This window comes from Oreochromis niloticus, linkage group LG22 (assembly GCF_001858045.2).
Source record: "Oreochromis niloticus isolate F11D_XX linkage group LG22, O_niloticus_UMD_NMBU, whole genome shotgun sequence".
Lineage (NCBI taxonomy): Eukaryota > Metazoa > Chordata > Actinopteri > Cichliformes > Cichlidae > Oreochromis > Oreochromis niloticus.
The window spans coordinates 28,280,375-28,295,205 of NC_031985.2; the positions used below are offsets into that span (position 1 = coordinate 28,280,375).

Sequence of the window (14,831 nt, forward strand, 5' to 3'; positions counted from 1 at the left end):
TTACAAAAAGAAAAGAAAGATGAGTGATATAATAATGCCATCAAACCCTCGAGCCTGACTCACGTGCGATGTAAAAACAGAATAAGCTTTGGCACTGGGTGAAGAAGTAAAAGTGTGCTGCGGTTTCCCCAAAAATGCCCTCTCAGATTTGACCCCCTTTTTTAACGCACAGAGATGCTGAAGGTTCACTCACCATCGTGGCTAACTTGTGCACAAAAGAAGAGGATGACAAAATCACTGTATGTCCCACATCACAGCCGAACGATATAAGAAGCTGCGAGAAACCACATTAGCACCATGGAGAGAGTGAAGGACGTAGTTCAAGTAAAGCCAGACAACTGGCAAGATGGTTTTTGTGTGCAGGAACATAAACGGCATCGGGGCACACGACACGGGCGGATCTTTATTTATTTTATGTTTTTTACATTTTTGTTGGTGATGAGGAGAAATTTAAAGGGGAAAAAAAGCATATACTTGATGGATGGATGATGAGGAAGAAATCGGGGCAAAAACAGAAGCGTCCCGTCTCCGCCTGCCTGCTTTCCTCCAGCTGCACCAGAAGGAAAGTGAAACGGGTAGAAGCAAATCTCCGGAGTGTATCCATCACATTGCTTTATGATTCACCCGTGGGTGGAGACCAGTGCAGCTGAAGGAGAGCCCCTCCAGTTCAAGCAATGGGAACCAGTTTGGGATCAGATTTCATTGGGGAAGGAGATGTTTTCAAAGTGTGTGCAAAAATACTCGTCAGACTACTTCTGGAACATTAACCCTCTTTTTTTTTCTTTTTTTTTGTTTCGTACACTTTCAGTTGGTTCTGACCGTAAATCTTCCAATATAGCTTCCTCTTTAATCCTACCTATTCTTCACCTGCTGCTCAGTGTTTCACTTTTCTTAATATATATCTATATCTTCTTTTCTGGCTTTTTTTTCTTCTTTTCTTACTTTACAAAATGAGAGACAGAATGATGGACAGCTGACAATATATATAATTATTTTCCTCTTCTTATTGTCATCAGGTCGCACTTAACCCCGGAGATGATTTTTCTCTTTGTTCGTTGTAAACAAACAGGTTTATCAGCGTTTGTTTCCTCCTCCTTCAAGTGCGCTCCTTCGTTTCCCCTCCTCCTCCTCTCCTGGTCGCTTCTTCTTTGTTTCATTGCAGGAGGGCCCTGATTTGTTTGGAGGTGCTGTCATCGTGTAGATGCCGTGTCGTGTATCTGAAGAAGCAGAAGCACGTTCAAGTCAGAGCGAGGAAGAAGGAGATTTGTTCCTTTCTACTCTTCTACATTCGTACTCACCTCAGTGCGTTCAGGAGTCCCTCCACACTGTTAGACGGTTGCTCTTTCAGCACCTTGATGCAGCCCTTCATCTGCCCACCACAAAGACAACACAGGGCATTAGAGAAAGGTCAGCGGGCTCACATCACATCATATCCTGCTGCTGCAGTAAAAAACCAAAACCCTAAACTCACGTGCAGATATTTATGAAATGTAGTCAAGAGCCTCCTGTCTCAGTAGACCCTCACTGCTTTCATAGGAGTTAGGAGGGCAGCCAGGCGCCGCTAATCAAATGCATTTGACTAACTAATCAACAAGAAGTGTGAGCACCTTTATAAAAGCAAAATTCACCCCAGATCAGACCATCCTGTGCCCAGAGAAACTGCACAGAAACCCAAGAGCTACGTCTTACTGCATCATCCCTTTCTCTGGAACTCGGTGAGCAGGTCAGGAACCATGGCATCGTTTTTGGACAGTGATCACAGCTTTTTGTAATAATATTCAGGAATGTAATATATCGGAAGTTAAAAATTCTCAAACCAACTCTGGGAAACTGATCCTTGCGTTCATATCGAGCAGGGTCAGACAACTTTAACTTGTCTGGACTCCTAACATGTACAGAGAAATGTGATCATGTTACCCCAGTATTGAAGTGACTTCACGGGTTCCCAGTTGAACACAGAATTACCTTTGAATTCCTTCCCAGTTCACGAACCTTTTAGCTCCCCAGAACATCTTGTCCTGCTGACCTGAGGTCAGTCAAATCCGTGCATACATTTAAAAACAGACTCGGAACCTTTAAGTTCTCGCAGGCTTGCAGTTAATAACTCTGTGTGTGTGTGTTAGCTTTTATTTTCATCTTAAACCTACACAGGATTTGGTGTTTTTTTTATCTACTGTAAACGCACTGAGATGAACTATAATGAAATGCAGCAAATAAATGAAACTGACACCTCAGACTCTACAGGCCTCGGCTAGAATGTTAAATTTTAATATTCATTAAAATTCAGTACAGTTAGAAAAAGATTAAACATTTATGGCTTGACTGGAAAGCTTGCCATGAGAAAGCTTCTTCTCTCAGCATGTCTCGTGTTTGCAAAGTTGCATCCAAATAAACCTGAAGACATCTGGAACAATGCCCTTTGGACAGACAGGGCCAAAGTGGAGATGTTGGATATCTCTACTTTGGTGGAGAGCACTACGTAATGCACAGAAAGTGCACTACAAACACCCCATTACCAACTGTCAAGAACGGTGGTGGACTTGGACTTGTTTGGAACCCCTAATGACACCTTGCTGTCATTAAGTCAACCATGAGCTCCTCTGTATATTAAAGTACTTTACAGTCAAATGTGAGGCCATCTGTCAAACAGCTGGACAATGATCCCAAGCACAGCAGCAACTCTACAACAGAACGGCTGAAAAAGAAAATGTGCTGCAATCAAAGTGCAACAGGAGTTAAAGAGCGCCGTGCATGAACAAATGCACACCAACGTCAGTTAACTGAAGCTGAAGATGTGGGTCACTGATAAAGGACAGCGTGTATCAGTTCCATGCTCGTCTATTTGTAATTCCTTATTATCAGTTTGTCCTGGTAATAAATGGATAGCTGCTCCTCCTGGAGTCGACTTCTTCCTTCTGCTTTGCCAAGTTTTCTCTCTAATTCGGATTTGTATCTAATTTGATTTCTTTGCTCTTCAGATTGTTTTTTTTCTTTAATCTACAACCTCCGAATCCTCACATATTCAGTATTTCACAGAAAAAAGAAAAAGAAAAAAACATTTAAGAGAGGCGTTCATCTTGGTATGAAACTTGGGGATTTGAAGCTAATGGATTTGCATCAATCACAACAAAGCCCAGATTACATTGATGCTCAGAATACCCAGCTATTAACAACTCCATCCATCTTATGCAAAATTTAAATATTTTCCTTTTTTTCTAGGTCTGTTACTCAACACTCATCACACTTCTTTACAAACGTGCTCCAGCGAGCAGATAAGCTGAGCTGTTATGAGATAAAAAGATTAATCTGAGCTTTGAGTTGTGCAGATCTTCTCTGGTGGAGCTCAATAATAAAAATATGGAGACTGAAATGAGCGCAGCTGGTCAACTAAAGCTTTGTGACTGATGACCAGCCGAACCAAACTGTTGGCTTAGCAGGACCCCTCAGATTAACCTCCTTTGCTTTACACATGCAACAGAGGGCCATTATTTTCAAAGTATGCAAGTATTTGCTGTACTCACATCAATTTTGGAGGTCTTGGCGAAAGCCCCGACGGGGTGAACGTGGTCATACAAGATGATGACGCCCACCATCACCCTCATGCAGAACAGCATGGTGTCTGTGTTGGTGAACCGACAGCGGTACTCCCTGGGACAAAAACGGGAGTTAATATTTGCTCTGTTTAACAGAGGACACGGCGGGGGTTGGGGGTGTCCACCAAATACCAGGGAACAAGTTGAGATGAGAGTTTCTTCACACAAAGACATGCAGAACAAAGATTAAACATTTTATATTTAGCATGAAGGACTCTGAGCGTTGATCTATTGAATTACTGACATATTACAAGGCACGGTGAAAGAGCCTGTTAGTTCGAATTTAGGATTCTGACATTCAAGGAGATGGACTGAGCAAAAGATGATGGGGAGACGAGAAGCACTTACGGAGTCTCCAGCATGACGCGACACACGCAGGCCATGGTGCTCAGGCAGTCTGTGGTGTCCTCTATGGGCAAGGTCTTATTCTGATAAAGACAAAAGGGAAATGAAAGAAGATGTAAAAATGGCTTCCATCTGGATGAGACGACAATGTGAAAAAGTCCTCTACACGTTAATGCACTGCCTGCGCCAAAATGTTCTACCACAAGGTGGCGACAAAGCAGGGTAAAAAGCATGAGGACTGTGCAGCTGCTACGCTGGAAGGCGTTCATCACCAGTGTGTCCTCTACATTTTGCATGAACCTCTGAAGTCTTTCTCCGTGTGGCGTGCGGCCCATCAGGATGCATCGAGGTGTAAAGTTAGCAAAAGGCTGCTGCCTCGCCAGTAAAACTGTGTTTTGACAGGAGAACGCGGATGTTTCACACAGCAGTTCAACATGGCCGCCTGAGGTGATGGCTCGAGTGTACCGTGGAAGGATATGGTTTTGTTTTTTTTCTTACAAGCACAGCAAAAACAGTGTGTACATAGAGACACACAGTAATTTGGATCAAATCTACATAGAGGGCTCTGTTCTTCTATTCGCTTTATTGAGCTTCACTTCTGTGCTGACAGACTCTACTTTACTTAGTTACACCCAGATGTCTTGACAATGACCACGTCTAAAACTAAGACCCCTACAGTGAGGGAAACAGGACTCCCTTTTATACTGGTCGTTGTAGCTTGAGTTGGCCCCTCTTCAGAACCCAAAAGCAGTTAACAACCCAGTCCTTTCATTTGCTCTCAGGTTAGCAGGAGACATCTGGTACTCTTGTTTCTTTAATTTCTCTAAATAAAAATCATTATTTTATTTTGTGTTTTTTGCTTGGTCGTCCCCCACTTGGAGCAGCTCTATCCCCCATCAGCTGGGGCTTGCTCACTGTCATATATGGACGTTTCACTGCAAATCAATACAGTAGAATTCGCGAAACTTGCTAAAGTGGTTAGTATACAGTGCTGTGCTGACATGGTTGACTGGTGCAGAGCAGCTGTGGTGTTCCTGGTCAGTGTCAGGTTACATTAAAGACATCGAGTTAAATTTAAAGCGATGATGCTGATCAGATTCACTCACTGAATTACACTTTTGTTTGTACTCATGTACTCATTTTATTATTATTAGTAGCACATACCATATAACATATATACTAACTTATTGGAAGTTACACGTTTACTTTTTAATGCACAGGTACAATGCACAATCTGTACTTTTTCTAAATATTCTAAATATTCTTAATTATTTAAACATCTTCCAGGACCCTGCTCTGTTTGCACACGATAACCTGGGTTTGCCATTTTTATCTGTACTTTAATCTTAATAACTGTACAGAACTCTATTTTTGTAACTATTGTGCACGATGTAAATATTTTTTTCGGTAAAAGTTGTGTGTGTTTCTGTTCTGTGTCCTGTTCTGTTTGTATATGTGCTTTTTTTGCTGCTGTTACAAGCTAATTTCCCCTAGTGGGACAATTAAAGGATTATTCTATTATATTATTCTAACATGAGACGAGGTTCAGTTTCCTCTGGTCAAAGATAGCTGGTAGAATTATCCTGCCCTTTTATGCCAAAAATGGGGTAATACTACCAGAAACCTTGTCTGCATTGAATACTTTTGGTCTTTTACTCATTGTTGAGGATGTATTGTGTCACCACTACTTTTATTCATTATTATTGATTGGAATGTTGTTTTTGGGAATGTGGACTAAGGCATAAACACATGTAAGCAGCGAGTGGATGACGTGTACCTCTGAGACAAACTTGGTGGTGGCGTTACTCAGAGTCTTCAGCATTGGTGTTGCTTCGGCGTAGAACAGCGACATCCTGTTTGCCATCTCGTTGTTAACCTCGTTCTCCGCTTCCAGCTGCGCGCCGAAACAAAACAGATGTCACACTTAAAACAAACGTTTGTCTTCAGACGATCCGATAATCATGTCACGCAGCTGGTGAAAGGAGAGCGTAATGATGGAGGCAACCCTGGTGTTAATTTGTATAACTCAAAAGTTAGATGAAATATTGATTGTACACGTCTTTGCGTCGTTGGGAGGAAACGGACACCCCCACTTCATTCATTAATGATTAAAGAGGGGAACTGAAACCGCGCTGAACCATTTGATCATGTATGCAGCACAAACAGCCGGAGCCAGGCCTGCCTCACCTGCTGGTTGTTCAGCCTGTTCCTGCTTATGGTCCTCCTGTAGTAGCTGAAGTCATTCTGAATGGCTGGATTTGTCATCTGCACAGTGAGAGAGAAGGTGGCATTTAGTTTCACAAAGGCTGATCAACGACCGCATTGATTTTTCAGTACAGTAAAGGTCAGCGTCTGAGGGCTGTAATTAGAACAACACCAACAAAGATTTCCTTCACCTTTAGTTCATCGAAGCTGAGGGTGAAATGGAGGATCTCGGCAAACTGCTTGGCCAAGGCCTGCTCTCTCTCCAGGTGCTGCATGGGAGCATACGGCGGGCTCGTCAGCGCCTCCAGCAGGCTGCGCAAGGCGTTCTCTGCAAATGGATCCAAGTCAGAAATTCATCCAGTCCAGCTAGGACCTGCCTGTTTTATCTCAGTTTGGTGAGACTTGTGTAATCCTCTCTAATCTAGCCAGGATCTGAGTGTTTCTTCTTTTTTCTTTCTCTAAAATACATACATTTAATCATCGTTGTTATCAATCTCTGGCTCTCTTCCACAGCGTGTCTTTTGTCTCATCTACCTCCCCTCAACCCCAACCAGTCACACCACATGGCCGCCCCTCCCTGAGCCTGGTTTTGCCAGAGGTTTCTTCCTGTTAAAAGGGAGTTTTTCCTTCCCACTTTCGCCAAGTGCTTGCTCAGAGGGGGGTTTGTTTGATTGTTGGATGTTTTCTTTGTATTATTGTAGGGTGTTTACCTTACAATATAAAGCACCTTGAGGCAACTGTTGTTGGGATTTGGTGCTATATAAGGAAAACTGGGTTGAACTTAATTAAACACTAAAGGAAGCAGCAGCAGCAGCTTTGGGTGCAAACAGATCAAATCCCCTTTGCTCAAGTTTTTTTCTTATTTTGCAGGATAACTGATGAGCTTGTTGAAAACAGATTTGTGCATGAGGCCTCCAGACCTCCTTAGGTCCCCCAGCCGGCCTCTTTTGGCTGAATTTGAACATTTTCAGGTGTCCAGAAATTTAGAATTGGAGCCAAACAGTTGGTCTGAGAAATAAAGCTTCAGAGGAAGTGAAAGTATGCGAACGGAAAAGCTGCTTTCCTAAAAGGAAATCATTACCAGCGTGTCTTCTACATTTTGCATGAGCCTTAAAAGTCTTTCTCTGATGTGTGTCCCGTTAGGATGCACAAAGGTGTAAATTTAGTAAAGGACTGCTGCCTCTACACTGAAATCGTTTTTGACAGCAAAGGAAAGAATTTCTTTCTTTATTTCTTTATGCAACAGCTCAGCGTGGGCACCTGGGACGAGGAGTCAAGTTTATCACGGTATAAACACCAAAATGGCTTCATCACAGCAGAAGGAACGTTTGAAGGCTGCGGTTCGGCAGACAGGCCACTTGTGGCTGGCAGCTCCCACAAACACTATATGCTATACACTATTTGACAGATCTGTACTATTTACAATCTCTTGACCTAAGAGGACACCCAAGAAGTTTTATGTTGGATATTTTTACTCTTTGCATAAAGTTCCAAAATTGAAATCAACAAACCAACAGGTTTCATCACAGTGGCAATTTCCATCTTTTATATACAGTCAGTGGAGCCACGGGATTTGAAACAGCATGTCTGTTGCATTTTTAATGTTGCATATTTAGCTACACTTCGAGGCAGAGCTCTCGGGGAGCAGTTTCAGTTTGTAGGTCGTGAGTGAGACGAGTAGAGACAGATCAGTCCAACATTTTATGTATTTATTTTTTTTGGAAGCAAATGCAGTATTACCTTCCTGAACTGGTAAACAGACATCGGGTGTGATGGTGAACATGATTAATGTTTTTCTGCTTAGCATGGAATCCAAAATACCCACTTGCACGCTCTCCTTACTATTGTCTTGTTAGTTTCACTTTCATTAAGGCTCTGCAGCTCAGCATGACTTTATTTGCCCTCAGTGACCACAGGCTTAACAGAGCGCTCCTTGCTAAAACACAGACTGCATGTTGCATGTTCACAGATCAAGCTGCAGCTGCTCATACAGCCTGTGCCTGTGACTGCAGAGGCAGTGGCCATGGTTATCCCACCCGTGTCATCCATGATGTTAAACTAAGTCTGCAACAAATCACACTCCACAGTTGGACTCCAGAGGCTGTATGTACAGTGGTGTTGATGCCTCAGAAGCAAAAGCTCCTGGGGCTCCATCCCTTCCTCTGCATTAAAAATGCACGAGTGCCTTCTATAAATACAACATGGAATTGTTTCATCTGAGGCCCTGGGCAGACACCCCAGTCTCGCTCCTGCCGAGAGCACAGAGTGCACGATCTCCATCCTCTGACGGCTTATAGAGATGCAGCAGCTGTTAATGTTAAACTGGACCTCTCCACCTCTTACTGCCCCCTTTGATCAAATAACTATAAAGCAAAAGGTGGTGCTGGGACATACTGCCACCCTTTCTCTTCAGCACGATGGAAGTATGCGATCTCTATTGTACTGAATCTCATAGATACATTAGCCGCCAGACATTATCATCAATTATTGGCCAGCTCCCATTGTATGGTAATCTGAGAACACAATGTCCCTGAGACTGAAAGTATTATTGGAAGGCAGCGCAGAGGCGGCAGCTGAACTCTATTTCTCTGCTCATACTCCTCTCTATACTCTCTCTCTTTCTCTCCGTGCTGGACCACTGTGGACCACTGTTTCCGTAGCAACGGCTGCCTGGCTGCTGCTGGGTCAGGATGCTGCAGAGATGGCTGAGAGGACATCATGGAGTATGAATGTGAGTGTGTGTGTGTGTTTGTTGAGGAATGCTGTCAAGCCTGGAGTGACACAATGCCGATGGAGCTCTCAGCATTGCCGAGGCCCGTTTTTATCACTTTCAATGATCCTCCTTCCTGTTTAATGAAACATATGCGGCGTGGACACTTTTGACTGCATTCATCAGTCAGTCTTAACAGGATTTATCACATCCTGTAGCTGCTGAAGAGATGCCAATTTAAAAAAACAACAAAAGAAAAAGCAGTATAATAGCTAGTGCTGACACGATCAGCACAAGCCTGTGCACTCCAATGAAGCGCAGATGCTAAATAACAAAACAGCTGTTTCAAACTGAGATAAACAGAGGACAGAGAATGTCATTAGCGAGAGAAGCTCTTCGTAATTTGTCTCACTAAACAGACGTGAATCTCAGGTGTGCACCCATCACCTCATCTCCACTCATTTTCCTGGCTTCAACTGGCTCCGTGCAGCACTTTTACACCTACTAAACTGCAGCACATCCACCCAGCTGACAACCCTGCTTCTCTCATAAATGAGCAGCTGACAGCAAATGCCGTCTCTCTAGATTTTAGGTTCATGTTACAGATGCTTTCAGCTCCAACATGGCCACCAGAGATGGGGTTACATCACTCTCCGAAATGCCTTCATAGACTGCAACGGCCACACTCACCCAGTCGGAGGGAGAACTCGTAGAACCGCTTCAGCTTGGCCACCAGGGGGCACACTGCGTTCCAGGCCTTCTCCTGAAGAGCAAGGTCGCCCGGGTTCTGGATGGCCTGCAGCCCAGTAACACAGACAGATGTTACTTTTAAAAACCTTGCCATCTTTTTTGTTCCTTGTCCTTTCCTCTGACCAGTGATCTCACACACAGTATCACACACTCAAATATGCCTCAAATAATCTCACCTGATCAATATGATAAGAAAAAGTGAAAAGGTTTGATATTTCTTTGCATCAACAAATAAAAATCAATACATCTGTTAATCCCCACTTTCAATTTCTTTACACTGAAAGAAAACAACAACAATTATTTGTCCTCATAAACATTAAATAATTATTTTGGGTAAAATGTAACTGAAATGTCTAAAATCAAGCATTAATTTCTTCAAATTATTTTTCATTTTTAATTAGTCATTCCTCCAGTTTCATTAAAAAAAATGTGGCTCCTATGTTGTACTCCTACAGAAAAAAATTAGAGGTAAAATTTACATGTAATCAAATTTTTCAAAGTCAGCATTGTGTGGATATATATATTCGTTTTGCGCTTACTTTTGGTGTAAATCTTTAAATAGGGCACAGAAACATTTTGCAGAGGCTTACTCAGTGCTTAAAGCTGTTTAAACAAGAGGAAATTGGTGTATTTGCTCAGGGCTATTTTCAGCAGCAAATCAATACATATCAGCTCCATAATAAGCCCTTATGACTGTCATCATATGTTTTCCTGTAAATTATGCTATTGAATATATAAGACATATAATCCTGTTGTGACAGCATCTTCTTTTGCAAACAGATATCCCCAATTTTTTTTTAAAAAAAGAAAGAAATATGAGTTTTTTTTTATTCTCTGAGCCAAAAAGCTCCACTCGAACAGCTCTTAAATCCACCAAACTTCTCACTTTTACTGTGCTGTCTATATCCGGATGGTTTTTACACCATCAGGTGTTCATATAGCCCTTCAAAGCCTGATTTATAGCCCCTTTTATTGCTAAAACACAGTGAAAATTGACTTTTTAATGGCTGTTATGGAGTGATAAACACAGATTTCCAAAATCCCTCCTGCAAAAAAACCTCTTTACTCCAATTTGCCAACAATATGAAAGAAGACTTTTTGAACCTGGATCATCTAAATGTTCCCATTTCTGTCCTGGAAAAGTGTGCAAACTGACACATATTTAGTCAGCATTAATATTTCACAAATTACTCAGTGTAAAAAAATGCTGATGGGGATATCTGTTGGTTGCATGTTATCACTAAAGATATATTTCTAGTTATCTTTACTGAGGTTTGGTAATAATACTCTCCTCAGTTTCTCTCCTCTGTGGAATTAATAATACATAAATCTTCTCTATAGCCCCCGGCATACAGTATCTGTGTCCTCAGAGTTAGGATGCAAGGAGAGGAAATGATTCAGCACTTATAAATGTAGTTATCCTGACAGCTAAGCTATCAGCAGTGGTTCTCATTAATGTGTCTGAAGACAGTTTATTGTGTGCCATCTGATCATCAGGACCAGTGTACCAGCTTTGTAGCTGCTTATATTTATGGAAACGACATATTGCATGAAATGTTTCTGGTGTTTCTGCTTGGATTTAGATTCTGTGCCCGCTGCACGGCACGCTGCACAGCACGCTGCATGGCATGCTGCATGTCAGAACTCCAACCCTGGCATCACACATGAGCGCTATTTTCCCCATGCTGCAGTGGGGGCTCCACTGCTTCATGCTCACTTCTCGTATCTCCTGGCCCGCTCCGTTGTAGGACTGCAGCTCGGCCAGGATCCCGTGAGCCTCCTCCAGCACGGCGCTGACCTGGTTCCACACGGCCGTCTCTGCCTCCGTGGGCTGGGCATCTATGAGGGCAGGGAGGGAAGAAGGACGGGGAGTGGAACGTGAAAGTGTCATGACGGGATGAAAATACCATGAGCAGAGGCGATGGGATGCAGAGAGGAGAGAGGAAAGGGAGAGCGGGGATTAGTGAGGAGTTTAGATGATGATGTCCTAGAAGGCCAGATAGAAACCTGAGATTAGCAAAGAATTAGAAAGACAAAGAGTAATCATTGGAGGTGTAAATATCTAAGGTTAAAATCTGGCCAATAAACAACCTACAGGTAGAACAATAACAGGACACTCGTAGAGCGCGCTCTGTCAGACAGCAAGGTTTGTGGTTACTCATATAACAAGTCGGTTTCGTGTCAGGGAACAGAGTTTTACATTTTGATGGGCTGCAGTCGCTGTAAAAGCAACCATTCATGTCCACTGCCCATTCAGCATAAATGTATCAAAGCCTGGGTAGGTGTAACAGCAGAACCAGACTGATGTAATAGTCTTATAGATTTTTCCTCACTTTCCTTTTCCTTTTACACATCTGTGAAATGATTTTTTTTAATGACTGTTAAGTTTAATTGTGAGAAAAATAAGCAGCAGAGAGGGAAGCCTCTGGGCATGCTCAGTTTTTATCTCAGTTTTTTTTTCCAGTCACAGTTTTTGCTTCGTTCATGTATGCACGCAGGACAGATGAAGTGCTTACAGGGACACAATTTAGGAGGGGTCCTCTTGAGTCAGCGCTGTGTTTGGTTTTTCTTGCCTCTGACTCAGGTATAAAGAGTGGGAGTGTGCCCAGGCAGCTCTCTACATGTGGTTGCTCTGCTGATTATTTTTGCACCCCGAGGCGCTGCTTCCCTGCGGAGAAATAGTAATCAAGGTATATTTGCTGTCCTACGTGCACACCAGCTGCCATTATAAGCACAGCAAGCAGTGCAACGTTAGAGACTTCTCTCTAATGCCCTCCTTCATTATTCTGGTAAACAACACATTATGTTTACTAGGTATTAATTAAGTATAGCATAATTGCTTTGTATTAAATCCACTTATCAAGCCAAGATCTGGTGTTTGATAACGCTCTCATATTTGTAAGGTAAATTAGCTGTATATAAAAGATGGACATATTCAGGTATCAGTCTGGAGCTGCCTTAAACCTGCATTCTTTATACTGGCCAGCGGGGGGGGGGGGGAGGGGACTCCTTTGGTTGGAAAAAATGAATCAATTATAGATCTTTACAGACAATTATCCTGCTGCTGATTTGATTTATTAGCTAAAGAACTATTTATGGTCTGAGTTGCAAATTTAAAGTCTTCCTTAATAAAGAAAGATTTCATTTTGTAAGCTGTTATTCAAACAATATAGCACAGTATACTTCAGGCAAGGCTACATTGTGATCATACAGATTCCTCATTCATATCCAGCCCACACTTTTGGTTGTACTAAAAGGTGCTGCTGTGTAGTTTTCTACATTTTGTTTTAACCCTGTCTTTTGCTAGCCAAATTAGCATCCCATGTACGGCTAAGTAAATAACAAATGCACCTCATTAGCTAAGCTAGCTAGCAGTCAGTATTAGCTGATCAGCAGAGATGATGACGGGCAAAATGCCAAATTAGAGGCGTTAAAAAAATCATTGTCCAGAAACCAATTGGTTGCATTACAGTTGTGATGTCCATTTTTAATATACAGTTAATGATATGAACGTGGAGCAGAGAATGTGTTGGCATGCGCTAGTATAACGAAAAAAGCCAGGGACGGGGTCTAAGGTTTCGACTTCACTTTTATGGTTGGTTCATTGTTGTGATTTAGCAACATATAAATTTAAATGAATTGAGCTCACTTATTTTTATATTTTACATGTATAAAGCTCATGCAGTGGATGGAATTACTGCGGGCAGTTGTGGATATAAATTTACTGAATAAAATGGACGACCCTAATTATAATACACAGTGCAGTGAGTGATTCGCACATACTGTTTGTGACAGAAGTCTCATTATGGATATGGGAAATCTGGCCATAATTATCACAGTATTACACAACCTTGATAAACCTCAAGCTTCACTTGTTGATTTTTGTATTTAGTCGTGCTCCCAGGGGGATTTTCACAATGTGTGCACCAAACTAAGTTTGTTTCTCTCTCCGAGGTTGGCTGATTACAGCTTCATCGTGAGAGCAGTATCTTCCCTGATTTTCAAACCATTTCCTTCAGATGTTTTAAGACACTGAGGTTGCTATAATTCAGTCTGAGGATGACTTCAAGCTGACTGATGATTTGCACAGAGAGCAGCTCAGTCCAGACATCCATCCAGATAATCTTTTTGTCAGTGGTCAGAACTGCATCTTATCCTTCAAACGGTGTTAGGGAGGTGCGATCAGCGCCGAGCTATAAATAGTTTAACGAGAAACCAAACTTGAAGCTGTGTGACAGAGGTGAGTGTGTGTCTCCAGGTGGAGAAGGAGAGCTCACAGATGGCACAGGGGGTGGGTGAGGAGGGGGAGGGACGCTCCCAAAGCTGCCATTCCCGAGTCTGACTCATCCCAACTCGCTTTTGAAGTAAAGTGAATCACAGGCCCGACACACGAAGGGGAAATTCAACCTATTTGACGGCTGACGTCTCTCGCCAGCAGTGAGCTCTCCCACTCCCACTGTAACAGCGGGTAAAGAAAGAGGGGGGAGGAAGGCAGCTGTTAAAAGGGGGGAAGGGGATGTTTGAGGAGGTGCAGAACATGTTGGGGATACAGTGCAAAACATCTACATCTTAAAAATTCATAATCAGTGTTAAGATCTTCCCTTGAGATGCTTTTTCAAGGTTTTTTAAACTCATCAAAAGAGGAACAAAATAATCTGAATCTCAAAGAAACCCAACAATTCAAGAAAACCTCTAAACATGTCAGCTCGCTCACTGAACTTTGTGTTAAATGCCAAGCCTGCTAACAAAGTAAATTATAAATTGAGGTGAACTACAAAATGATTTTAACACTGAGTAATGAAGTAAAAAAGATTTGTTAGGATGGATGCTTTGCAAAGTTCAGACTTCACTGACTGGGTAAATTAGAAAAGAGGGGACAGAGGTGAATTCATTAGCCTTTCTTCACAGTCATACTTCAGCTTCTCTTTATCAGTCCCACTCTCCTAACGCACACACACACTCACAAATAGATTAGACGCACAATAGGGGATGAGGAGATGAGGAGGTGGAGGGATGACGACAGACTTTTTGTTAGCCATCGTCATCCCCGAGCAACAGAAACCCACACAGGACTGGCATTCTCTGTTTGTTTCTCCTCAGCTCTTTGTAGCTTCGGAGAGCAAAGTGTTATTGTTGTCAGTTTTTAACATTAATGAATTTATTTTCTTTTTGCTGCTGTGCCACCCTGCTATTGTGCATCTGTCTGCGTCTAATAGGATGCAGCGTGC

At 42.4% G+C, this 14,831-nt stretch overlaps 1 protein-coding gene across 4 annotated transcripts in view; it reads right to left on the reverse strand.

The window, feature by feature from the left end:
• Window positions 1-778: 778 nt before the first annotated feature.
• Window positions 779-14,831, reverse strand: part of fam49al (family with sequence similarity 49 member A, like) — a 37,678-nt gene continuing 23,625 nt past the window's right edge. For all 4 annotated transcript variants that reach the window (XM_013266345.3, XM_005463565.4, XM_003458492.5 and 1 more), the window contains 9 exons: window positions 11,321-11,442; window positions 9,544-9,649; window positions 6,335-6,471; window positions 6,126-6,203; window positions 5,716-5,832; window positions 3,942-4,021; window positions 3,522-3,648; window positions 1,299-1,369; window positions 779-1,217 (listed from right to left, as the gene is read on the reverse strand). In XM_013266345.3, coding sequence (XP_013121799.1) covers window positions 1,154-1,217; window positions 1,299-1,369; window positions 3,522-3,648; window positions 3,942-4,021; window positions 5,716-5,832; window positions 6,126-6,203; window positions 6,335-6,471; window positions 9,544-9,649; window positions 11,321-11,442 — 902 coding nt within the window. In that variant the 3' untranslated portion in view covers window positions 779-1,153. The remainder of the gene's footprint in view (window positions 1,218-1,298; window positions 1,370-3,521; window positions 3,649-3,941; window positions 4,022-5,715; window positions 5,833-6,125; window positions 6,204-6,334; window positions 6,472-9,543; window positions 9,650-11,320; window positions 11,443-14,831) is intronic.